At 42.2% G+C, this 26,233-nt stretch overlaps 2 protein-coding genes across 3 annotated transcripts; one reads left to right on the top strand and one right to left on the bottom strand.

The window, feature by feature from the left end:
* Positions 1 to 782: 782 nt before the first annotated feature.
* Positions 783 to 9,333, bottom strand: tmc1 (transmembrane channel-like 1). Of its 2 annotated transcripts, none has more exons than XM_061072033.1 (20): positions 9,273 to 9,333; positions 7,827 to 7,850; positions 6,995 to 7,469; positions 6,700 to 6,894; positions 6,511 to 6,601; positions 6,337 to 6,418; positions 6,125 to 6,231; positions 5,774 to 5,872; positions 5,461 to 5,603; positions 5,232 to 5,376; positions 4,953 to 5,147; positions 4,323 to 4,502; positions 4,080 to 4,232; positions 3,329 to 3,457; positions 3,135 to 3,202; positions 2,782 to 3,021; positions 2,576 to 2,701; positions 2,352 to 2,430; positions 1,783 to 1,891; positions 783 to 1,542 (listed from the first exon to the last, which is right to left on the bottom strand). In XM_061072033.1, the coding sequence occupies exons 1-20, from the start codon at positions 9,307 to 9,309 to the stop codon at positions 1,319 to 1,321; spliced, it is 2,901 nt and encodes a 966-aa protein (XP_060928016.1). In that variant the 5' UTR covers positions 9,310 to 9,333; the 3' UTR covers positions 783 to 1,318. The 2 variants fall into 2 exon arrangements, with proteins under 2 accessions (XP_060928016.1, XP_060928014.1); XM_061072031.1 differs by having other exon boundaries at positions 783 to 1,539; positions 9,273 to 9,309.
* A 9,016-nt stretch (positions 9,334 to 18,349) lies between these two features.
* Positions 18,350 to 26,233, top strand: zfand5a (zinc finger, AN1-type domain 5a). Its single transcript, XM_061070937.1, has 6 exons — positions 18,350 to 18,619; positions 22,044 to 22,199; positions 23,112 to 23,214; positions 23,341 to 23,426; positions 23,942 to 24,064; positions 24,243 to 26,233. The coding sequence occupies exons 2-6, from the start codon at positions 22,046 to 22,048 to the stop codon at positions 24,389 to 24,391; spliced, it is 615 nt and encodes a 204-aa protein (XP_060926920.1). The 5' UTR covers positions 18,350 to 18,619; positions 22,044 to 22,045; the 3' UTR covers positions 24,392 to 26,233.

Below are 26,233 nucleotides of genomic sequence, written 5' to 3' on the forward strand. Positions count from 1 at the left end.
GAAAAGAATTAATCATCGGGACGTTCTTTAATACTATCAAATAACGGCAGAATTAATACTTAATGCTTAGTTGCCATGAATTGATCATGAGCATCAATGGAAGTGGATCTGATTGGCTCTGTGATTTAATGTCAGTGGCTTTATGGGCTTATTAACGTGTTGTCTTGAATGATTTAGACCCAGCACTTATTCCTCAGAGGTAACCCTTACATTGTGTGGAGCTTAAATTTCAATTAAATAGGAACAAGACTTGTCAATGACCATCAATATATAGAATTTCCAGTTAATAGAGTTTGGCTAATGACACAGGACCACGTGGACTGACAGCGGAGCTAAATGACAGGTTGACTGACAGAACCACTCAGTGCACAAGTGCAGATCAGAGTCAGCTTCTGGAACACAGACGGTAATTCAGTCAGCCATTAGACGACCACGCTACACGATATGGGTCATGAGAGTCCAGTAGGATATTTACACTGGATCTTAGTGAGTCATTTACATGTTACACAGCTAGAAATCAGACTTCAGGAAGTCATTCCAGAGATGATCTTGTCAGTCACAGATCGAGTGACTGCTGCACTTAATTGCCATGAAGCCGGAAATTATGTGTTTGTCTGTGTAGTTTAAAATTATTATAGTTTGGAATACAACTGAAATGATTGGAGTTTCTAAGTTGCCCACAATCATAAATACTCACACTCCCCTGAATCTATCAATAAGAACCTAAGAAATCAACAAACACGATTTTTAGTTATTTTTTTATTCCTAGATCTGCCTTCTCTTCCAGATCCACACGATGATTTGAAATTCTAATGTCTGTCCAGGAGTTTCCCGATAATGCTGGTGATAAACAAACAAACAAATGACGACGAAAACAGAACCTCCATGGCAGAGGTAATAATAGACTCGGCGCATTGAGCTGGTCTGATATGAAATATTAAATCAAACTGAGTTAATGGAGACCTCTGTATCTTCTCCGGATGGAGACTGAACACCCATATTTGACTTAAAGACATGCATTTTACATATTTCAAAATAATACTGCAGATTTAATTCACTACTAAAAGTGGTTTCAAACAACGCTGACAGACATAAGAACAATTGTGCAACATTTGAAGAAAATATAAGTTAAAAAAAATTGCATTTGTATTTACAAACACTTATTTCGCTTGTCTCACTCACAATTGTGAAAACATCCTTTCACAAAAACTAGTGTTTCGAGTCTCTTTCCTCTCAGTTTACAGTTTGCAGCTGAACATCAATTCTCAGTAAAGTGCTTTCTTTTCAGTCTCTGTCAGTGCCATGCTGTTGTCACTGCTCAGTGTCTCTGCAGGCTCCGCACCCTGTACACCCTGGGTTCACTTTGCTGAGAGAACCCAGGCAGGTACCCGGGAGTGCCGTGGTTGTCGTGGTGATAGGGCCTGGGGACCGGAGCCCTGGTGGCCAGAGGTTGGCGTTCTTGGTCTGGAGGCTGAGGGTTGCGTCTGTTCCTACCAGGATGAGGCCTCTGACTGTCGTTGCCATGTTTTTCGTCTCCATCTGCTGAAAGAGAAGCTTATTGACATTGCAGGAAAAGTGCACTAGAAGAATTAATAACAGATGTATTCAACAAGAGCTTTGACTGTTCTAATAATCTTTATTCTACTTTATTGTAATTTGAGACTAGGGCCAAAGTTTGTAAATGAAGGTTAAATAAGTCTTGAAATTACAAATTGATGTCATAAAATTAAACTATCATATTTTCACATATCTATTTAGAAAAGAACTGAAGTGAAGTCTCACTCTCTTGTTGGTGGTGTGCAGTCTGTGATGTTGCATTTCTGGCATCCTCCAGATCCATTTGTGCCTTCAGTGCTGCTCGTTTGTTCTTCTTCTTGTTTTCCTCATTTTGCTTGAAAAAAACACACAATCAATTATTTTAGTTTATAAACGTAGAAAAAGGTTAAAGAAAATAGACATTACTCGTCAGATGACTTTTATTTAGCTTGTGACACAGTGATGAGTGACGCATTGTCAAATTTAGAAATGTGACTCTGCTGCCCTCTGCTGAAGAAATGATATTAATACAACTACAGCAGTCAGCCAGACACTTCACAGTGCATTGTGGTTTGTTTTTTAAACCGTGTTGGAAAGTTACAAAACTGCTCAAATTGTATTGGAAAAGCAAATTAAGTAAATATAATAACGAACAAGAAAGCTTCTTCGATTTTCATAACCTTTACTTGTCTAGAAATTAAATGACCCCCTCTATATTTAAAGATTTGATTTTTTTTCTTCCACTCTTAATTGTGAACCTTATGTATTCAAAAGCACATAAATCCCTATGTAATAAACAATATCATTTTCGTTACCGCTTGTAGTTTTTTCTTCAGTTCCTCATTAACTTCTTTGTAGCTCTTGGATGTGGATTGCAAATAATAGATGGCTAGTCTGAAAAATGAAATCACATTAATATTGTCATTATATTATCAAACCTGAAACTATAGGACTAAAAGAAAACAAGCAAAACACATTGAACTGTGTGAACGATATCATGTATGTTCATGACACTGCTGCTGGGTGTTGGCTGACTCACACCATGAGCAGTATGAAGGGCAGCACCAGTCCGGGGTTAGAAGCAGAGCTGAACACTTTACCAAACCAGGCAGGGAAGTCGGACTCCAGCGTCTCAGCGATGACATCAAACATACGTTGTTTCCCACTGAGGAGAGGAGAATGATTGTGACAGAATTAAAGTCATCTCACTGTAAAAATCCACATCCCACGAAGGAGCTCAATTACCTGAAGGGTCCACAGTCAAAGGAAGGAGGAATGGTGACGATGGTGTAAATGGCGGGCAGAGTGGACAGGAAGAGGATGACCAGCAACATGGCCATGTAGAAGTTGTTGGATCCGGAGGCCTTGAAGACTCTTTCCTGTGGCACGTTACAGCACATCACCGCCCAGCACTGCAGGTACATGGACACATGGAGCCGAAGGACGTTCAGGGCAGGGAGACAGGGGGCATAGAACGCACCCATCCTGGAGGCCAAGGAAAAGAGGGAGTGGAGGAGAGGCGCAAAGTGCTGTTTTTCATCACAGTATTACATCACACTGGTAAAGGCACAGAAATTAGATATGTTTCATTTTCTTACCATATCATTCCTTGATTGAAGATCAGGCTCAGGACATTCCCACTGACATCAAACTCCGAGTAGGAAGGCTTTCACGAACAACATCAAAGACACAGAAATAACCCACTGCTGTGACTCATCGTTTCACAGCCAGGTGCAGCTGATACACTCCTGAACTTCATGTGCACACTCATCAGTTCTAAAAGATGACTCACAAATCCAGCTTCCAGGTCCCAACACCAGCAGTAGTTGAGAAACCGAACTAGCACGGCTCTCAGGAAATCCCCAATCAGCAGCGTGATGTAGGTTGTCATGGTATCAGATATGATCAGCCGGACAAACTCCTGCAGAGGATGAAGCATTACAATCAATATATTTGATAGTCAAATTGAATAGCGATTGCAATTTTAAAGATAGAATAGATGTTTGTCTCATGACAATCATCTGGGGTTATACTTCTTTGCATGTCTCAATATGTAACATGTATGTTAACATTTTGCAATGTTTATTGTGTATGTTTATTTCTAATGACACAGTGTAACTAAGTATTTGTCCTACTCAATACAAAATTAATTGTATTTCTTCTTTAAAGTGAAGGTTGGTAATTGTTTGGTAACTTTGTATCTTATTTGTTGTATTCCTCTTCATGTCCCAATAGCCATCAGTAAATTAAGTTGTCTGACTTGGCATGGTCTGGCCTGGCCTGGCCTCTCAGGCTTGTAATAAACACTGCAAATTATTTAATTTTGACTAAAGTTTTTCTGCTTTGTAGTTTTTATAAATCAAACATTTCTAAAAGTGATATGAATCTAAGTTTTTTTGGAAAATGGTGGTGGGACATGAAAGCTGTCTTTGCTTTGTACTCATATAATCAAGCAGTCACATTGAGTATCCCTACCTGTATGCTGCAAATACAATTACATCATAGAGTTACATAACAGTTCACAAACACTCATCCGCACTGACCTGCCCCACCATGGTCTCCCAGCAGGGCCCCCTGGGCACGTCAGCAGGTTGGATAATGATGGGAGGAGCAGTGCTGTTTCCTGACATCGAGCTGTTGTAAAAACTGGCTTCCCACATGCTTATATTATACTTTATGATCATTTCCTCCTCCCTCTGAGACAGAAATACACACACACACTTTCACATCAGTCAAAATGTGACATCACAAAAGTATCTCACATGTCCACACACACTCCCTCTCACTTTGAGGTTGATCTCATCCATCAATGCAATGATGAAGGTGTAGAGATTTCCCAGGAATAGGGCAAAGATGCGACCCAGCTGCCACTGCAGGGCAACACGTGGGTGGTAGTTCTCCAGGGCGCTGATGACGTCAAACAGCATGGGGCAGAACATCCCCAGCAGTGACATGACCATGTTCACCTGAGAAACACATGGCTCTCAGAACCCACATGTCACATGTGGCAAAACAAATAGACAGGATAGATGTTTTTATAGCCTGTTTTTAGTCTAAATATTTACAATATAAAAATGTTGTTCTGTTGATTTGCAGTGTGTTTCACCATTTGATTTTTATGGCTCAGTCTTTAAACCTATAACTCTCAATACATAGCACAGTGACCTTGTCCCAATTAATATAAATACAGATATTAAGTGTAAGTTGTTTATTCCTATTGGACCCAATAACTGATTGTACTAAGATGTTAAGATTTTTGAGTGTTACTTAAAGTGAACTATTCCACCACAAAGTACGAAAAAGGAAAGAACACTGAAATGTTCAAAATCATCCTCTTGTACTAATGCTATAAAAAACGATATCGTCTACCACACCACCACGAAATGATTCCCTGTCTCTCCATCTTTCATTCCTACCTCATTCCTTTCCCACCAGGTGTGACTATCGAGTCCGTCTAGGGCAAACTTCTGAGAGCGCCGCACTACAAAGTAGATGAGGTATCCACTTCCTGCCAAACAGCACAAGACCAGGAAGTTGGCCAGAACCCGCAGAAAACGGGTCAGATGGATGTTGTCGTCCTTGTGGCTCTCCTGTTCCTCTAAGATCGCCTCCTTTAGAGGAAGGAGGACGTATAGGATTGTATCATTAATGGAAACACTTACTACACAAGACAAAAACAGTAACGCCGCACTGACCTTGAAACTGGTGGTGATGGAGGCAAACTTGTTGTCTGCAGTTTCAGGGTTTCCTATCAGGTAGTCCCAGCTGGTGAACATCTTCCAGCTGAAATTAAAGCTGTTATCATCTCCAACCCCCGACTCGTTTGAATTGCGGGCCATCCTTTAAAAAGAGATCATCACAGGTTCAGTAGAACACAGAGCCTCAGAGAGATCACTTCACTGTTTGTAGTCATGATTAACTTACGTTCTTATGACCACCATGTAACTGTAGGCCACGGTTCCCACACCGACCAGGAAGTACGACAGAGGCATACGGAACTTAAGCCAGCCAATGGCACGCTGGCTGTTGTAGTATCCATAGAAAAGGACGGAATACTGAGCATAACCCTGTGAATACAAATTTCTGTCACCGTAATATCACAGATTTTCCTATTTGTGGGTGTACTTGGAACTTTGTGCTGCAAAACCTCTTCATTTAAAATTGTCGATCAGATATATGTAACAAGGCAACATTCTATGCTGTTTAAAGTGGGCAAGGTTATCATGTTGTCACTCACCCCACAGTCCCATAAGACAGCAAAGTCCATGGCACTGGCCTCCTCGGCCCTGGGGACAGTTTTTCTTGAGATGCTGCCATAGGGCCTTCCCATCAATGCCTGTAAAAACAACAATGATAAAAGATTGTCCCTTCTTTAAAGGGAAACAAATAATTTTGAACTGTACAGTATGTGAAGTCAATAAAATGATACTTAAATAAGGAGTTTTTTCCTCATAAGGCATTTTATTCATTTTTACTTTTGTGGAATTTAAAGAATTGCAGAAATCCATTTAAAACAAACAAAAGCCTGCAAAAAATCTTAACAACAAATATAATAATATGGAAATTTTTATGAAAAATGGCACCATACCTCTGGAACCATCACAAGGCCAAAGGTCAGACCAAACAGGATCATGTTGATGCCATACATCCACCTCAGGAAGATAAAGTAAGAAGCAACTGAGGAGCCAAAATGACCTGAGAGGCAGAGGGAATAAATTGAAGGATGACCATTACACTAATGACTTCAACACTTTAAGTTGGAAACTCAATCTGTGTATGTACATAAACAAATAAACCCACTTTCAATCTCCTTTATTTTCATCTCCCATGGAATGCAAACAGTTTTGAAGTTTTCAAAGTCCCGTTGAAACTTCATCCATTTCTAATAAGAAATAAATTAAATGAAAATGCATCGTAGATTCCTTTACATCATGATATAAATGATATTGTATATAAAGGTCAGTGATTCCTTGCCTTGGACATCATGACCTTGTAAGCATAGAGCCTTCTGCCTTTCCCTTTCCCCAGAGCGCCCTCGTATTTCTCCACAAACTCCTGAGACTCTCTGTAAGGGAGCAGGCGAATGATTCAAAGATTTACAGGTGATATCTTGAATTGCATTTGGGTTAATTCCTGTTTTTGTCATACTACAAAGTAAAGTACCGTAAAGTGACAAGTTTCTTTTTCATTGACCAGGGTTTCCCCCTCAGACTCTGGATCAGTTTCTTCCTTTCATCCACTGCCTCCTTCAGGTTCTCCAGCTCCTCCGGCGACAGAGATTCTGGCCTCAACTCCTTCTCCTCAACATCCTCTTCCTCACTGTCTTCATTGACTTCCTCACTCATCTCCTGCTCTGAACTGAGACACAGAGGAGTAGTGGGTTTGATGTTGCACCTCCACATGAGCATGATCCAATAGTTTTCTTTAGTACAGGAAGTTGCAAGACTTAATACTCTACCTTGTTTCAACTACTTTCTTTTGCTTTTTCTTCTTAACTTCCTTTGCTTTATCCTTTACTGTGTGTTTACCTCCATCTTCTTTTTTCCCTTCATGTTTGGACCCTCCATGCTTCCTTTTACCCTTGGCATTTCTTTCTTCAGCCTCTCCTTCCTCCTCCTCCTTTTCCTCCACTTTTCTTGTTTTCTCATTTTGGACATTCTTCCTTGTTTTTGCCTTCTTACCACTTTTTATTTTGGCCTGCTCCTCCTCATCCCTCTCTCGTCCTCTTGCTTCATGATGGCGTTTTGCTCTCTTTCTCCTCCTTTCTCTTTTCTCAAGCCTGATCTGGGATTCCTCTTCTACCGTTTCTTTAGATGCTCCTTTCCTCCTCCTATTCCCCCTCTTCTTTTTCTCTCTGTCACCATCCCTCCTCCTCCCTCTGTGTCTTCCCCTCTCAAGCTCCTCTTGAAAAGTGGACACTTCATCCTCGTCACCTGCAGTAAAATGTGAATGTTGTGTTTATTCAGTGGCAGAATAACCATTAATATGGTGCACAGATTAATGGAGTGTATTTTATATTGTCTTATCAACCAGTACAAGCCACATTGACCCCATTTCATACACAGGAGGACCCAGGTCATAACAGACGGGAAAATAGGATTGTATTTATTGAATAGAGTCCCAGGTCATTAAGCAATATTTATACATGGTAGCAGCAGTGACAGTGAAGCTTCTGAGAAAAGTGGAGGAAGAACAGGTCCAAGACACTGAAGACTTTGTAAAGCAAAAGTGATCCGAACCATGTGATGCATTAGTGATTGATGTAATGATGTTTAAGGAAAATAACTCACCTGTAAACTCCAGATCAATGTCACCTTTAAAAGAGACAAAATTTCCATGTTAAAAATATAAAGGTGAAAAGTGTTTTGCAAAACCTTTTAATTTGCACTTCTCTCAGCTTGTGACGAATTGGAATCAATTTGTCATTTTACACTACTACAACTTTTCTTTTGTCTTCAGACTTTTGTTTCAGTTTATTCTCAGACTTAATTTCCAAACCTGATTCATTATAGTCAGACACTGAGGAGTTCAGTCAAATGAGGCGATCATAACCTCAACATTGTGGTTCATATTTTTTACATTTTTCATGTTTTTTATGTTTAGTCATTATAATTCATAATACATTAAGTTTTTTACTTTGTTATGTACAAAGTAAGTTACAAAGTTGGTATTATTAGAATTTTTAATGATTAAATAACTCCTACCAACAACTGCCTGCTCTGATGACCTCAACTCCTTAGATCCAGTGCATTTATTATGTCTTTAAAAACCACCATGACCCTTTTCACTGGCAGAGTTGAATGACTAGCTTATTGTGTACCTGGCACTATTGTCCTGCATTAAAGGGGATGAAGAGGAGAACAAAAAGGACCACTGAAAGACTGAACAGATATTTATGTAGTCGGCACTTTGATGTGTGTCCTTAGTGTAACCGGAGTGGCCAGCACACGGGTCATTATGGCCATGGGCAGGAGAGGGGCACAAAAGAGACAAACAATGGTCTAATGAAGGGAGACGGGTCGTCTGAGCCCACGAGGACAGAGGAGACAGACGAGGGCCACAGGCCAGAGCCCAAATATGCGGCCCAATAAGGGGGACGCAAGAAAGTAGTGTTTATGTGTGTAAGTGGTGGAGTGATGCTTTTTATCAATCATTGAAATTAGAAACTCAAACAGTAGCTTTACCATTTTCACATATATCTTCTCTTCATATAACTGAACTTGAGGCTCCACTAAACTCATAAATATAGTACAAAATATATCTATATTGTAAAAACACAGTACAAACTACGAGACTGATCATTTGACACCATCTTTTTTTATTTTGTATTTCTATTGTAACAATGTATTGTGACCTTTTTTTAGATAAGAAAAGTCAAACCAGGAACAGGGATTGCCCCTTAGCCCCGGCTAGAAATCCTACATGCACTACATGAGTATCAAGTTCCTGTGTCTCTGAATTGTCCCTGAATAAACAAATGATTAGATAAATATAAAACTTACCAGACTTGTTTATTTTTTATAATCTGTGATATTTTCTCATAATGTAACTGTTGGCACATACTGACAAATTAAACAAGACATAAAGCGGATTACGGAAGGAAAATCTATGACATTTTGTATCTGAACATGTACAAATAATAAACACCCTCAAATATAGAAAAACGCGAAGCAGAGCAGCAATTTTGTTTTTAAATTTGAAATATATATTAAATATAATGATGGTCATGGTCTTACTGTTGTTCTCAGAGGTGATCAGACCGTCTCGAGGCATCTTCCTCTCATGGTCCTGTGTCTCCTGCAACAGTCATTCCAGCATCCAGTGGGCATGTGAGGTGGGCTCTGACCTGCTGCATCGTTACAGGGAAGGTGTGTGTGTGTGTGTGTGTGTGTGTGTGTGTGTGTGTGTGTGTGTGTGTGTGTGTGTGTGTGTGTGTGTGTGTGTGTGTGTGCGCACGTGTTTGTGCGCGTGTGTGTGCGTGCGTGTGTGCGCGTGTGTGTGTGTGTGTCAAGCGGCTGGAACGGTGTCGAGCAAGTTCACTTATTCCTCACCATCCATCGACCCGAAACAGGGACAAAGACCCCATGGAAACCCTAGAGCCACGCAATTTCACTGGCAATCAATTATTCAGAACAATTATGACAGCCTTTCTGCAGCTGTGAATGTGTGTTTCTGAAGGTTTTGAGTGTGCATAAGTGTGTGAGACACAAAGAAAAAGCACAAAGGCTGTGAGTGCACTAGGCCTAAATGTGGGTCATGGCTCTTTTGTCTTAATGGTATCATAACAAATGACTCAGCTCTTCACTAAGAAGAGATATTCAAAAATCACATTCACCTTTTGTAGATGAACGTCCTTGTGATCCCCCATCTGCTTTTCTTCATGAAATAAGGACAATGTCTATAATGGCTTTTATCCGTGTACAGTCATACCCACAACCTCGACATTTCTGAATCAGTCCCTATGATAAAATAGCAAAATTAATCTAGATGATACTGAATTCGTTTTTTTATCATTAGACGTTTGTATATCAATTAGTAGGGGTGAGCTGATACTCGAATAGTCAGTGTGCATACCACATGCCCTGTTTCTCTTGTTCTTTAAGTAATGCTTACTATTTATCTGTGAGTTGTTGTGCCTTTTGTGGTTATTAAACCTTTTCCCAGTGTGATGAAGAATGAGAAACTGGTCACAGATATTGTCTTAGCCTTGTGTGGTGATGTAGGTTTCTGGATCCGTTCAGTCAAATGACACATCTGAATGTGTGTTTGTGTAAATGTGGTTGTATAATAACTATGGTTAAAAAATAGACTGGCCAAGCTCCAATAACGAAAACTATTACATTTTAGGTTTAAGGTTAGTATAAGGATTGGTAACGGTAATAATAAGGGTCGATAAAGGAAATAATAAGGGTTGGTTACGGTTTGTAAAGGGGTAGGTTATAGTTAGTATAAGGGTTGGTTAATGTTGGTATAAGGATTGGGGTTGAGGTTGCATTTTGAATGTTATTGCCATATTCATATTATCCCCAATGTTAAATATATCATCTTCAGAATTACAGGGAGAAGTCAGAGTTTAAGAAAATGTAATTCTGTACGCAGCTTGTATGTGCAGAACAAATCATGTGGCCAATTGAACCATCAGCGTTTAGGGTAGTGGCTAATGAGGCTTGAGTCATGACAGGACATGAACCCACAAAGAAAAGCAAGACGGTGAGCACCAAGCCAATGAGCCTGCAGAGGGCGGTGTTGTCCTACACGATCAGTAGAAAAAGATCTCTGCCTTGTGAAAGATTAATTTTATCGCAAACACATTTGTTTTCTGCATGTGTGTCCGAGTCTGTGTACAGTTTGTGCTGGCATAAGTGGAAAAAGTCTAGGATGTCACACCTGCCTGTTTGTGTATACGCGTATGAACTCGTGTGTGTTTGCTGTTTGTGCAGTGGAAAGAGCAGGAGACGTATCAGTTTCCTGGTGCTAAAGTTGGCTACAATTTCGAGGAATCATTGAACACAGAGGCGATGAGGGTCATCGAGGCCACATGAGCAGAGAGTAGCATCGAAACTAACTGCAGCCACTGCAAGATGCATCTGACTGTAAATGGATACATCAACAAAGCGGTTAGAAGAAGCAACAGGATATTTTTTAACTGATACAGATAAAGCTATATGTCTTATACAATATTACATTTTTAAGGATTCGTTCAGTAAATTAGTGAAGAATGATACAACAAATACAAATTTACCTCATATTTGTGTAGTCCATAGATGATAAAGATAGAAGACATGACAGCTCCCCAAAAGTGATGCCAAACCGCCTCAGTGGCTGGCTGCAGTATAGGTCATTAATTCCACCTCCTCCATGTTAGTGGATGGGACATGGACCAAACCTAAAAGTCAAAGTACACGTTAAATGAATGTCAAAGATGGTTACTTTCCTTTTAGTTCCACCCCCAAAACTACAGATAGGACTGTATTGTTGAGAGGATATGAGTGTTAAGAACAACCTGATTATTCAGCATTATCCACCAAAAACGTTTTCATTTAATCTACTTTGTATATGGCAAAAGATAATTCAAAGGTATCCAGTTATGACGGGTGAAATGAGAAAACTCTTTATCCTTAGTAAACTTGGATGATAAGAACATTTAAAGAGTAGGATTTGTACAGGTGACCTGACCTTATGGGCAGTTGCATTGTTTCAATACGATTCCTTAGAAGCTGAGTATGTACACTTTATGGTTTAAACTGTACACGTCATAAAATAACTGCATTTCTTATAGAACACCTTTAGCAGTTATAGCAACCCTACAACAAGATGTGCTTAAATTAATCTAATGTAATCTAATCAAATGTTATGTATTTGAAAGTGCATTTTGTCCCGGTCTGTTCTGACGAATGTGTCTAAGAGTACGTATGGGTTTCTGGGCTAGAATTGATAGGAGAATATTACTGTTCATACACAGCACAGTTTGTCTGTACTGTTTTTTTTGTCTGTCTGGTGAAAGACCAAAATCATTTGGAGCTATCAGTGTGCGGGAGATAGACAGTGATTCATCCATCTGTTGGCGTGACAAAAGGCTAGTGAGCCCTGCAAAGTGCCTGAATGTTCTGTAATGAGTCAAACAGCAGCTCTGCAACAGATGATCCGTCTGTCACCAGGCTCCGTTCACCCTAATGCAGGTCAGAGCGACCGGAGAAACAGCTCCCACACAGTGGAGCCCTATCGACTGAGAGCCGCAGGACTTGTACTGTATCTTTGTTTACAATACAAGCCAGAGGTTACTTATTTTTTATCAAAACAAAGTGTATCTATTATCAGTCAAAACAAATGACAGTTGACTCCTATCCCTCTCAACTGATATCAATCCACCCGTGAACTTTGTATAACATTAACGTCTCCTCGGCTTGTGACAGTTAATGCAAAGGAGCAGGGAGTTGTGGCCTCGAGGGCTGATACCTGACTTGTTTTTGTCAGAGGGAAGGAGGGAGGAGAGAGGTGAGAAGAGAATGTTAGTTATACACCTGTAACTCAGAAAACAAACAGTGGAGCAATCAGTACAGCCCAGTGTCTCATGTACATTCTCACTGTGACACAGGCTGTTTATCTGGAAGACTGTTGATTGACTGGGGAGAAGTTAGACTTGTTTTTTACTGTTTACCCAGAAAACAGACATCAATGAATATTGATGAAGTATATCATCGAGTTGTTAAAATGAAAACAAGAGTGGTCGATTGAACAGCCACGTGTCTTTACTTGGAAACAGAGGCCCCATTGCTGGAAACATTTTCTTCTTCTCTTGTTTTCCCCTTTACTCAATTCCTCCTTCCTGTTTCTACGCGTTCATGCAGAGAGCTGACTGTTGTGGTGGAAGTCGAAAAAGAAAGAAATCTCTGCCTGCAACAAATCAAGTGCAGGAGAGACCTTTTGCAAAGCGTGCTCATGACGCTGCCATAGAGAGACAGTGTGTAGGTGTGAGTGAGGGAGAGCAAAAAAAGAGAGAGAGCATGATAAGTATGCGTGAGTAAAAACCTCGTCATCGCGCAGGGGGGGCGGTGCCTGTCGCACTGTGGGTCGTGCGAAGGGCGGGGCTTGGCTGCTGCAATTGACAGATTATACAGACGGAGGCGTGGCTTATCCTCACAGACTGAGAAGCACGTGGCTAGGCCCGTCTGCACGAGGGAGCAGCAACAAAGAGCAGCCAGTCTGAGGAGCAGAACACAGGACATCTGCTGCACACACATGTACACACACACACACACTCCCCCCCTCTCTCCCCTTCACACATGCACACACGCACTCACATGCAGGGGTTCACGTTTGTTCGCCACACGCAGGCACGCAAGCGCCCATGCAGTGTCATATATCAGCTGCAGAGGACACATCCACACAGAGCGGCCTGTAAACACACATGGAGGAGTTGTTAAAGGCATAGTAAGTGTTACTTCTCCTGCCACTTTACACAGGAGCCACATTTGCACATACACACACTTTTTTCACACGCACACAATGTGCTAGTCCAGCACTCACCCAGATGCCCATGTAAGGTGAAGTTTGTGTGTCTGTGTGTGTGAAGAAGGGAGGAGAAGGGAAGAAGGATAGAGCTTAGACAGAGAGCGTGAGCTGGGAAAGTTTCTGGGGGGGGGGGGACTCCTCCCTGGTCAGAAATAACAAGAAACACATTCACCAGAGGAGTGCAGAGAGGAGTCGTGGAGCAGCACAAGTGAGGGCCTGAATGGTCAGTGGCTGCTGAATCAGCACATCACAGCGAATCAAACCTGTTTTTGTGGCCCTCTCTGCATCTCTCCATCGCTCTGTGAGGGTTTAGTTGGTTCCACTTTCCCTCCAGTGTTTCATCCGCTCAACAATAACAGCCTCAACAGTGTGAATGGAACTGAACATATCGAGGAATCACAACAGAGCTGTCCCTCTTCTCCCCTGAGCCACAGACAGGCTCCCTTTGTTCAAGAACATGCTTCTTTTTACTTATGTCAACACACAAACACATGCGCACACACTTAAACACACGCACACACATATGTCGTCACTTGCCTCATAAGGGGCTGCACGTGAACTTGAATGTTGACAGAGCAGGGTGGTGGGGGGGGGGATCAAGTTTTTCAAGCAATGGTTTTAGTCAACCTCGGTCCGGAGCTTATCAAGCCCCACACACAGCTTATGTAAATGGATAAGCTTCCATTTCCACCACTAGCCCCTTTATCAACAGTGTCTCACCACACTGACGCCAGACACTGGCAAGCTGTGCCTGCCCGTGTGTGTGTTTGTGTGTGTGTGTGTGTGTGTGTGTGTGTGCGTGTGTGTGTGTGTGTGTGTGTGTGTGTGTGTGTGTGTGTGTGTGCGTGTGCGTGCGTGTGCTTGCGTGTGTCTGGTGGGCCAATATCTGCCTAGTAACTACAGACAGGCTGTTCCAGATTCACATAAGTAATCCTCGCACCCCCATCCCAAACACACACACACCCTCTCCCTCTCTCTCATACACACACACACACCCTCTCTCTCTCACACACACACACAGCACAACAAAAAAAAGATACTGCAAATTGTATGCATCTGTTGTCATGGCAACATTGTCACTTTCACCTGCTCACGTGTGTCCATCATGCCTTTGTAAAAAATAAAAATGCCCCCCCACCCTTCTCAATCCCCAGCCCCCATGCAACCACCCGCCCCATAACCACCCACACACACACTCTCGGTGGTACCAAAACCTAAAAACACAGACGCACACATATATATGGAAGCCCAGCTATGACAGCCAGGGGGGATGGGTGATGATACTCAACACCTCCCACTCTCTCCTCAGCTGCCCCCCCCCTCATTGAAACCCATGAACCTTCACATACTAAACAGACATACATTTCACACACTCCTTCTTTTCTGCAAAGTACAGGGCTGCGTTAACACAACGCACACACACACACACACAAAGACCTCAGTGTAAAACACAGACTAGATTCTCCCTCCCTCCCTCCCCTGTGTTTTCTTTACTCACATATGAAAAAGCTTTTCAGCTCATGACTGTAACTGAACCCTACGATTACTGTAGGTAATACTCGGAGGATTGTTTGCATCACGAGGCCACGTGATGAGTTTTTATGAGCAATATTCAAAAATTGGCCTTTAAAATCTGAACAACTGACTGTCAGTTTGTCCCTTGTTTACCTGTTTTTGATTACATTGTCTGTTCAATCCGAGAATAATGCTCCTTGATTTTTAGACCCCCCCCCCTTGATACACTGGTGGTAAATTGTATGCAAATGACCTCACTATCCTCAAAGTGAGTCTTTATAAAAAGCTGAAGAAAAACAGCATATTAACATCATGTGCTTCTGAGTAATTTGCTGAAAAGTGTGTTACTTCTCTTTCTCTTTTAGATCATGCCGCACTGTAACAAAGAAACACTGACTATGTATGTCTTTTAAATGACTCAGATAATCACCAGCTGTCTTTAACAGAGATTAACAATCTGACCAAACCTGATGGGTTTGTTGCTAAGCAAAAATTCCCCATGAGTTTACTTTGATCCGTTGCCAGGTCTCCTCGACTCGCTCAATGTGTGTTTCACGTAACTTTTATTGATCAGTTTCCTTTGTTTTAAAAAGATAACAAATATAACATATTATAATGAATATTTTCCCCTAGAATGTTTGTATGTGGTCCAGGTATTACTCATGTTGTAGGGACCTAAATGTGCTTACACGGTCATATTATGAGGATTTTACTTCCTTAAAGGGACAAACGGCATGTTTTGAGGTTTGGTTTGGGTTACAGTAAGATATGGGTTAGGGTAAGGTCATAACTATAATTAATGTTAGGGCATGTTTCCATGAATTGAATGTATGTCAATGTAATTAGAAATGTATGTGCATGTGTTTGACTGTATTTTGCGTTTTTCTGTTGATGTTGCTTTATATGAAAAAGAAAGCTCTGGTTCTTCATTTTTTAGCTGATGCTTCTTACTAAAACATTTGAAACCATAAAAATACATTCCCCTATAAACTGTACAGGTTGAAGAAAGCAGTAGTTCCTGCTTTTACTTTCGCTTGTCTACGCTATTTCTTTTTCAGTTTCACCATGAGTTCTGGTTTGAACTGGAGCAAAACAGGTTGAGTTAGCCAACGGCTTCCGGACTGTACTCTTCTTTCCACGAATCCCTTCACTGACACTGACAACATGTTCCTTCAAACACACACACACACACACCATCCCACCCCAAGTATTTGTTTTCTGCTCAGCGTGGCCTGCAGTGCCTGGGGTTGTGTGTGTCACTACACTGACGAGGTGGTGGAATACGTTGGGACTTGTTACATCTGCAGGATGAACCATACAGCTCCCATGACTCAATACACGTTTTCATACTTCACAACTCTATGGCCAAAGCATGATATGCTCTGGTGGCTGATGGTGTTAGAAATGTAATGTAAACCTCGATAAAGAGTAAGTGCCCGCATGATTTGTTTTAGACTTTCCCAAGAAATATGTTCACCACCGGATTTTAGAAATACTGAAGACAAGAGTCCAGAGTTCCTGGTTTTATCCAGTACATCCATTACATTTACCGATTGACAACACAAAACTGTCTCATGGAAACTCTTCCAGTTTTGTTTCATTTCTCTTTTAAAATATGTATTAAGCAAATCTATCTACAGACACAACTGTCTGAATGGTTTTCAATATATATATAATAACACGAGTCAAACAATTCTCCAGGTACCTTGTTTTGATTCATGATTTTGACATGAAACTGAAATTTAGGAGATTTGAATATCTGATTGCAAATTATATCCGCCTTCTCTCCATATTCCCTGAAACAACCCTAAGACCTCGGATCTACAGGTGCTGTTCAGTTGTTGTTTTTTGTAACCTCCCACAAGGCATGCTGGCTCTCTTAAACACACTGAGAATGTTTTTCTCCAAATATAAGACATTTTGGACCAGATCTTTCAAAAAAACAGTTTCAGGGCTAAGAATTGGTTTTAGGAGGTACCATTATGTTTGATCTAAAGGTAATAGGTTGAACACGAAACTGTGATAGTTTGGGCTAAGAATGGGGGCCAAGCGCCATGCATTGTGTAAATGAGGGTCCTCAGGGGTGGGTGAGGATACCGTTAGTATTGATACTACAAATTAAAGGTCTTTATTTAAAGGTAGGGTTGGTTGTTGATGTTTCTAAAACCTTTTATCTTATTTGTTGAAATCGTCTTCACAAGATCCCGGTATCTTCAATAAATAATGTCTTCTGCAGACAAAAGAAAAAAAGAGGGTGTCCTGTGATCGCCTGTGATCGCAACATATACTGCTGAAGCAGAGCCGACAATTAGAAGTTAGCAAACAAAAATCGTCTTCGAGCAGCTGTCAGACAGTTTGCGTTCATGTGTTTTGGGGACGTAGCTTTGACGAGAAGAACCGATGGTATAGTGGAGAGTATGTATCTGTGTAGCCTACCCTTGCTAACTTTTCCTGGCTGTCTAACTAAAAGACTGGTTGGTCAAACGAACACTTCTGACAATAAACATTTTCTTAAATCAAATATATGTATAAATTCATAAGCAGATATAGTGTGTTAACATGTATTTCAAATAGACCAGTGGTAATTAAACATATTCTGAAGTAGTCTACTGATAATAACACATTCATAGGTCATGTAAGATTGCCTTACATTTAATAGAACGTAAACGATTTTGATTATATATAAGTATTGTTATCAGTGATTGTGACCCTGGTCAGTATCAGTTTGAAAACAGTGTTAATGCCATCACCCAACCCTCTTTTCTGTTGTTACCTGCAGAAAAACAAAGTGTTAGGCAGCCACTAACAAACAGACTCGTATATCTGATCCAGCTATAAATGTGCGCTTGTTTTGTTCCTCTGACAGAAGTAATCACACTGAGGCAGGAGGGGCGAGGCTGTTTTCCACCAAACAAAACAGTTCCTCCTCTCTCCCACAGGCACAGGATGAGACAGCCCCTGAACATCACCCTCCTGGTGACAGCATTCTTTTTTTATATTTGGAAATTCAGTCGTGTCAGCACCAATATTCATTCACCCATTCGTCTAGGGCGGATTACTCAATAGACGAATAAAAAAAAACACAAAGATTCGTGTCCTTGTAGGCAGATGACGAACGGATGTGTAATAACGCGACCCCTCGGCTACGCGCAGGCGCACAACCGACCACCCTCCTCCTCCTCCTCTCGCGGAACTGTACATAGCGCTCGGGGGCTCCGCGGGCAGCCAATGGAGACGCGTCGTTTCAGCCGTGACGTCATCGGCCAGCCCTCTTACTAAAGAAGGAAACAAACATCCATCCAGAGGGAAGAGGAGACGGAGAAAGAGAGAGGCAGAGCGAGGCAGGAGGGCAGAGGAAGGGAGAGGTGAAGCGACCTGAGGCTGTCTGACGGAGGAACAAGGACCCTAACAACCAGGACCCTACGAACAACAACAACAACAACAAGGACCCGTCCGCCGAGGCCCTATTTTTTCCTTTTCCTTCTTCTTCTTCTTCTGCCAGGAGGACAAACGGGCCACACGTATCGCGAGAAAAAACCTCGTCGATTTCCAGCAGGTGATGATCTCGGATTATTGTTTTGTTTTTCTCTTAACGACGCGGATGAGTTTTGAAGTTCAGCTGGTGGAGGTAAAAAGAAAAGAAAAGAGAGAGAGAGAGAGAGGGAGGGAGGGGAGGGGGTGTCCAAAAAAAACCAGGCTCGACGGTCGCTCATGTCATGGCGACCTTTAACTGGGGCTCGAAAGGTCAGGTGGTGTGTGTGCGTGATGAGGCAAAACAAGTTTTTCTCTTCTTCTTCTTCTTTAAATCGATCTGGTCTGGTGGTTGAACTTGTCGCCACCACGTCCTCCTCCTCTTCCTCTTCCTCCTCCGCCTCAGTGGAAATATCTCGAACGTGACTCCTTGGGCTCGATGGGGGAAAACAAGGGAGGGAGGTGTATATAGATGGAGAGATGGCTGCTTACTGTCTGTGTTTGTCTGCTCGCTTGGTGGGGGGGATGGGGCAGTCCAAGCTAATTCCTGTCCACAAGTAGAAAATGCATAAGCCGGAATGGTCCAAGTAGAGAGAGAGAGATCTGCTCCGGAACGTCTACGTGTGTCTAAAATATGAAATGAAGTGCCAGCACAGCACGCAAGCTTCTGCCCTGGTTGTTTTTTTGTGTAGTTTCGGGTCTGATCGTCCTTTAAAAGCCCGATGTGGCTCCACCAAGTCGCTCCTAAGTACCAAAGAGTGGTTATATAAGCGATGCTGTTCGCTGGGAACACGCAGAAATGGGTTATTAGTGTATAATCGCGATCAGCAGGACGATGTCTAAACAGGAAGCAGAGAGCAGGCAGACAAAGGGAGAAAGCAGAAACAAAGGGAGCAGGGACTACAATGTCTAGACTGTGGCTTTATTTCACCAAACATCAGTGCTGCCGTTCCCTCGCTGTGATCTCTGGTTTTTATGCGATATGGTTTGTCCTATTTTCAAAAACGCTATGATTTACTGCTGGTAACAAAGCGACAGTGGGCCGTTTCTCCTCTGTCCTTCCTTGTGACTCAGGAGTTTTCAGCCCAGCAGGGCCTGAAATACGAGCTGAGCTTGTGGCTGATACAGGAGCTCAGTCGATTCCCCCCTTTTGTTGTGTTTGTTAGCCAGAGATTCATCACACCCATGTTTTTTCAAAATGTGTTCATCGCACCAAAAAGGCAGGATTTCGAGTCTGATCACACATTAGCCGGCTGAGTGTTTTACGTGAGAGGAAGTTGTTGGTGAATGATGGTGACTGGTGATCTGCCCTGTGCTGGAAAACCCCTGACTTACCCCGCAGGCTGTGTTTTACAATACACAACCCTCCAACTGGCATATGTTGGGTTGTTTCCGCTGACTGTCAATGTCAGGAATGAGACACTGCTATTCGCTTGTGAGCAATAATAGAACCTTTGATTATTTGAGGTGCTGGTGATGACAACATAAACAATTTTGTTGTTGTATTTCATGGGTTGTATGTGTGGATACATGTTAGGATGAAAGCTAGGCAGGTTTAACACGGGTATCCCCCCCCCCTGTCCACCTCATCCCTGCTGGTGAGGGGTCTTGCTAAGGGTTAAGTTGAGAGTCTGGTTGTGTTTCTTGACAGCTGGGGCCAAACGTGACAGCTGAGACACCCGGTCCATTGTTCCTCTGTGGGACAAAGTCAACAGCCATGGTTAATCTGTCGTTCTTTGTTCTTATTGGTGTCATTTGTGACATAGTCTTAGTTTCGGTCCATATCATTCCCTTTGAGGAACTGTCTTGCCCCAGAAACCTTGTCAGGCGCTTGGTTTTTAGATGTGTTGCTAAAGTCCAAATGCAGACATAAATGTTATAGTAAAATTGGTGGAGCTGGTTGTAAAGATAACAATTCTGCTGATCCATGTGAAAAAAAAATTCCTTTCGAGCTGCAAGGCACATACCGACCTCTGGCTCAGACCTCATGTCTGGTATTTTTTTTTAGAAGTCAGCAGTTAGACACGTGACTGGACAGGAAAGACTGTCCTTGTGGGCTTTTCCAAGGAAACCCTTTGTTGGCACGACCGTAATAGCGTGCATGGGTAAGAGCAGAGGGGGGTGGAGAGGGTCGGTGTTAGTGGGGGTTGACTCAAGATTTAATGGCACTTGTTTTGTGTGTTGTTGAGGTCAGTACAGCCCGAGTGAACTGACAGGACGTTCTGAGACAACTGTCAGCCTCTCCCGGAACACTAAGCTCGTCTGCCCCCTGTTTGTGTCCCTGACCAGAATGTAGATGAGTAAGCAGCTGCCATGTTACAGCACAACAGGACCAAAGGTTGTTTACAGGGGAAATATGATACTGTTGCTGTGAACACTGGTTGTGTTTGCTTTTGTTTGAGTATCAGTCGCCTCTTGCCCAACTAATCCAGGCCTTCCTGTCCCTGTTTGTTCATTCAGCATGTTGTTTTTGATCTGTTGCCTTAAAGGCAGCGTCTCCCATGATGCAACTTCCTGTTGTATTGCATTGCAGCACAAACCGGGGTGACCACGTCACAGGGCTACACAAGTTACGCACATGCTTGTTTCCTGGGCATATGTGTGGCGAGAGATGACTCAGGAAGTTCGGAAATACCTTTTGTGGCAAGAACTAAAGGGAGGGGAATACTGTTTGTGAAACTGCCGACGTACTTTGTTCATTGTCATTCACTATGTCGTCACTTTGGAATGGACCAAATGTTTTTTTACAAGCTGTGTTTGTTCTTTAGAGGCTGAGCTGCTTCTTGTGAGTCAGAGTGTGATTTTATGTCCAGAGGGAGGAAGTTAAAGGCCCGACGAGGAGTCTTGATTATTGTCAGTTTTGAGTCATGATAATAATGAAACACAGTAATGTTGCATTAGTAGTCAAAAGATGATGTGGTAAAGAGGAGGCCCATTGTTGAGCTTTTATTGTTTTCTTTCACATACAACACAAATAGCTTTTTTAAGGTGCTGAGGAAATAGTTACTGTATATTACTGCGATTAGCCCTGAGAAAGGAGAACAACTAATAGAAAGTCAAATTCTCCCTAAAGCAGTTCGCGGATAAGAAAATTAAAGGTGGGTCAAATGTTTGGAAGAACAATGCAAAATAGTGAAAAGGGGGTGAAGAGCTTGAGGGAGGGAAGGGAAGGAGGGGACACAACAGTGAACAAAGCTGTGGGGCAGAACAGAGTCCAGCTTCTGCCAAAGGTGCTGAACAGAACACAGTGAGTGTTGTTTGTCCTCCAGGCGTCCTGCAGAGTAGTGTTCACTATTGCATTCATGCTAAAGGGCAGGTCAAAACAGACGAGCACACTCATATTTTCACAATATGATTCTGCTGTTATCTGGAAGCCCTGTTGACTCTGCTTCAACAAGTTTCTTTGGGAACACAGGGAAATGTGTCCTGTGATGGAAATTGATTTCTCTGTGCGTGTTTGTGTGACCATGTCTAATAAGCATTCTCATTCTTCTCTTTCATTCTGTCAGCAATGGCCCAAGAGACGAACCAGAGTCCGGTGCTTTGTGCCATGGGCTGCGGTTTCTACGGCAACCCAAGAACCAGTGGCATGTGCTCCGTATGTTATAAGGACCACCTGAACCGACAGCAGAGCAGCGACCGCATGAGCCCCCTTAGCCCAATGGGTAAGACGCTACACAAAAACTGTTATTGTGCAATCCAAACAGATCCCAGGTGCCTTGTGTTTATGGTGTAAACACAGAAATGTAGTTCAAGCTATATATTTCCAGCTCAAGATAAGGAGGGATTTGAGGAAGAGTTCAAGTCGAGTCAGTGTTTTCTCAGCTCTCCTCCCCCCTGCCAGTCCTCTCTGTTTTTCCTCCAAGTGTAATGAAAGACAGCTGTTTTTCTTCAGGACACTGTTCAGGGGTTTTTTTGGGGGGGGGTTGTTCCCTTCTTTAGAATTTTTTAAGGTCAAACATGGAAATCTCCCTCACACTGGGATGCTGGTAACCTATTACAACTTGTTCTTCTTACAAGAGAAAGGCTTTCAAAATTTAATTCAGCTTTGAGCAGAGAAAATGTCACAAGAAATCTACACGTCTACTGAAGATATGTTTAGATTATTAATCTTTGGTAGATGCAGTGAATTAGTTGTTTTTAATCAATACAGTCAGCAAGGGAGTAACTTTGGGTTGAACATTGGGTGGGTTGAGGTCAGGTACTCTGTATTATTATATGTAAATTAATCACTTGATATACCTAAGAGATAACCACATAGCACATCATACATGCCAGATATTACAAACTAGCTAGTAGCCAAGGAAGCTACTATAAAATGTACATGTTTTGTAAAAGTCAATATTTTTCAGTGTGACTGTATGCTTAACTCAGGGGTTGCACAGACTGTTGTTGATTATGAGAGGGTTACAACCCCTGGTAAATTACACCCCTAGCAATGTAAGGCTCAAAATCAGTATTTGTCTCCCTTTTCGCCTGTTATTGTACATACGTTGTACTTGCATCTTGCATTAATTTCAAACTTGATTGTTTTCTTTGAGTTATAGTTTAATAGAGTTCACTCTATTCTCTTCCAGCCTCAGCTAGTAGTCCTACCTCAGAGGCCTCGGCCATCAAGAGACTAGAAGCCAGTCTAGCCAAGGTTGATGCCTCCCCTGCCTCCTCACCAGACATGTCTAGGTCAGTATTGGATCAGATTGACTGTTCAAGGTAGTGCTTCAAATTGCAAAACATATGAACTGATGCTTGACTGCCTCCTTTCTCCCGCTCATTCTTCCCTTTCTCCGTTTTTATGCAAATCTCCAGAACTGTTCAAGGATCGCTTCCTGTTACTCAACAAATGACAGAGATGAGCATCTCGAGAGAAGACGATCCAGAAACCCTAGAGCCTGGTAAACCTCACACACGCACATAAACACAGTTGAAGCAAGAGACAGGCCAGTAGACACAAACTAGAAGACATTAGACACACACAGGTGACTCCTCACATGCAGACATTGTAGGACCCTCTGCAGCCACAGTTTATTTTTGATGCCTCACTGCATACCTTAAGCCGAACTGTTGGTTTTACTTACTGCCTTCAAGAAAGGGAGGCTGTCTATAAATAAACCGGTTTAAAAATACCTCAACACCAGAGGGCTTTCTCAGATTTGATGCAGCCTGCCAGAGGCTTTCTCAGAGCCGTGCACTATTTTCAGCCAAGAATAAGAGGGGGCAATTTAGAGATAAGGGGCACTCTAATTATCATTAGACAAAAGTACACCATTCCAGTTGCCAGCATGTTTACATGTCACACAGATCTCTGAACAAAACTCATCTGCTGCTCGTACAAGTTAAAGTGAACAGATAATTAAACCTAGCAGGACTAATATGTTTGTTTTTTTCCTCCTGTTGTCTTTATCTGTAGTTGTTAGCCAACCTGCTGCTTCTAGTCCTACTCCTGTAGCTTCTTCCAGCAGTGACGATGGAAAAGGTGACAAACCCAAAAAGAACAGATGCTTCATGTGCCGCAAAAGGGTGGGACTCACAGGTGAGCAGGGGCTGGCGTCGGATGCAACACATTCACATCAAATTATTATACTTTGTGTTATTTTTAGAGCTGTAATTGTTTTACTAGACAGAGGAAAGACAGAGTTTTCTCAGCACCTCTACATTGTAGTTTTTCTCTTCTTGCTCTGGTGTTGACCACCATATGTTTGTGTTTCCAGGGTTCGGATGTCGCTGTGGGAACCTGTTCTGTGGCATCCACCGCTACTCGGACAAGCACAACTGCCCCTACGATTACAAGGCCGAAGCTGCTGCCAAGATCCGTAAAGAAAACCCTGTTGTGGTTGCTGACAAGATCCAGAGAATATAGGTTTTGACAAAATCGGGAGCAACGACATCAATGAAAAACACCTTTGACAAAGACTGGAGTATGAGTGCGAACCTTTTGAAATGAGCACTGGCTCGAGAGGCCAAGTGAGGATTGAAAGGACTTGATTTACAAAATTACCACCTCAAGAAAACAATGGGGCAAAAAATAAGTAAAAAAATGAAAACATCCTGTCCGAGGGAGTTGCATGAATGATCACTTTTCTCCTTTTTGATTAACTCATTAGTTTGTTTTATCCTATTTTCTTTTCTGTGGTGTGATTTTGCTGCTGATGAGTCCTTTTTTTTTTTAAAAGAATATGTATTGTCTTATCAAAAGCAGCCCAGGCTAACTGTCCAGGACAAGCTGTGCTCCTCCCACCCAAACCAGGCGCCATTTTGTGCCAAACCGTAGACAGCCATTTTACTCGGACCCTGCCATGTGTCAGAAGCTGGCGGGTCTTTCACAGCATTCAGACTACACAGTGACAGTCCACACAAGTTGTGTCCCTCAACCTTCGATCTTCTTGTCCCGCGTTCCGTTGCTACTGGAGTCAATGTTTGGAGAGCCGTACATCTGTCCCCCCTCTGTGCACAAGGGACTGTGTTACTTCGTCTCTGTCTTTCCTAGCTTTACCTACCTCACATCTGCTGTGTTAAGCTTTGTTGTTTTCCCGCTTCTCTTTGTGTCCATTAGCTTTGACCCCAGCAGAACAACGGATCATCATGATAAGCGGCCTCAGTGACCCAGTCATAAGCAAGTCTTGACTGTGACAAGGCTGTTTCCATTATGGCTGGAGGTATCACGCTAGGCACGGACAAGCAAATGACTCCATGTTTCACTGGGTATAAACGTTTTCAGTGGACATATTGGTTGAAGAGGTTTCCCCTACTGGTCTTGAGCTCAGATTGCAATCTTAGACGCCTGGTGCAGGGCTGTGTGTACCGAGGAGTAGCCTGAGAGGAAGGATGGCTCTCTTCCCTGGCAGACCTGGTAGGTGACTTTAGGCTACGTTATTGTAGGGGCATGAATGAATGGGATAATGCATGACTTACACTTCATTTGCATTTGTTTTTCAGAAAATATTTGGTATCACTCAACCTAGGGTTTCAGACATTTTATTTGCTGAGAGACAATTATCTGTTGTTACCTTTTTTTTCCTCTTCCATTGATATTGTGCTGATGTTAGCGCATGTATTCAGTGCATTTGTGGAATTAGAGTACGTGAACCATTTTCTTTTCTGTTTAATTTTTTTTAATGCGCTAACAGAACATTCATGTGAGCTGCGTGTGGGTTGGAGGATGTGGATGTGTGTGGATGCGTGTGTGTGTTGTTTCCCGACCTTTTTTGTCTGTGGAGCTACCCGGTTTATCAGCACATGTTTACAGAACTACAGGAGCATGAATTATGAAAAATAATAGATTCCAAGATTAGATGTAACTTGTCATCTGTCTATCAGCTATTGGTCCGTGTGTCTGCTATTGAGCACCGTAGAGAAGTGTGTGTGTGTGTGTGTGTGTGTATTTGTGCGCCGGCTCGTGCACTTACCTGTGCAAAAGTGTTTTCATGGCTGCCTGACACAGTGAAGCCCATGTATGTTTGTGACTTGTGTTAATCCCCCTTTTTTTTCTGCCTAAGGATGTGTGTTTTATTTTTTTCATTTAAAAGACAACTGTATGTATCCGTTTGAGTTTTTTCCTTTCTGATTCTTAGTCATATGCAAATTTGTACAAAAAATGAAAAAACAGCAAACTGTGTTGATATTTATGTATTACATATAATCTTGCTATCCAGCATTACGACAGAATAGTATCATGTAAATAAAACTGTACAGAGAGACATTA

The sequence above is a fragment of the Limanda limanda genome, chromosome 5, assembly GCF_963576545.1.
Source record: "Limanda limanda chromosome 5, fLimLim1.1, whole genome shotgun sequence".
In the NCBI taxonomy this organism is placed as follows: domain Eukaryota; kingdom Metazoa; phylum Chordata; class Actinopteri; order Pleuronectiformes; family Pleuronectidae; genus Limanda; species Limanda limanda.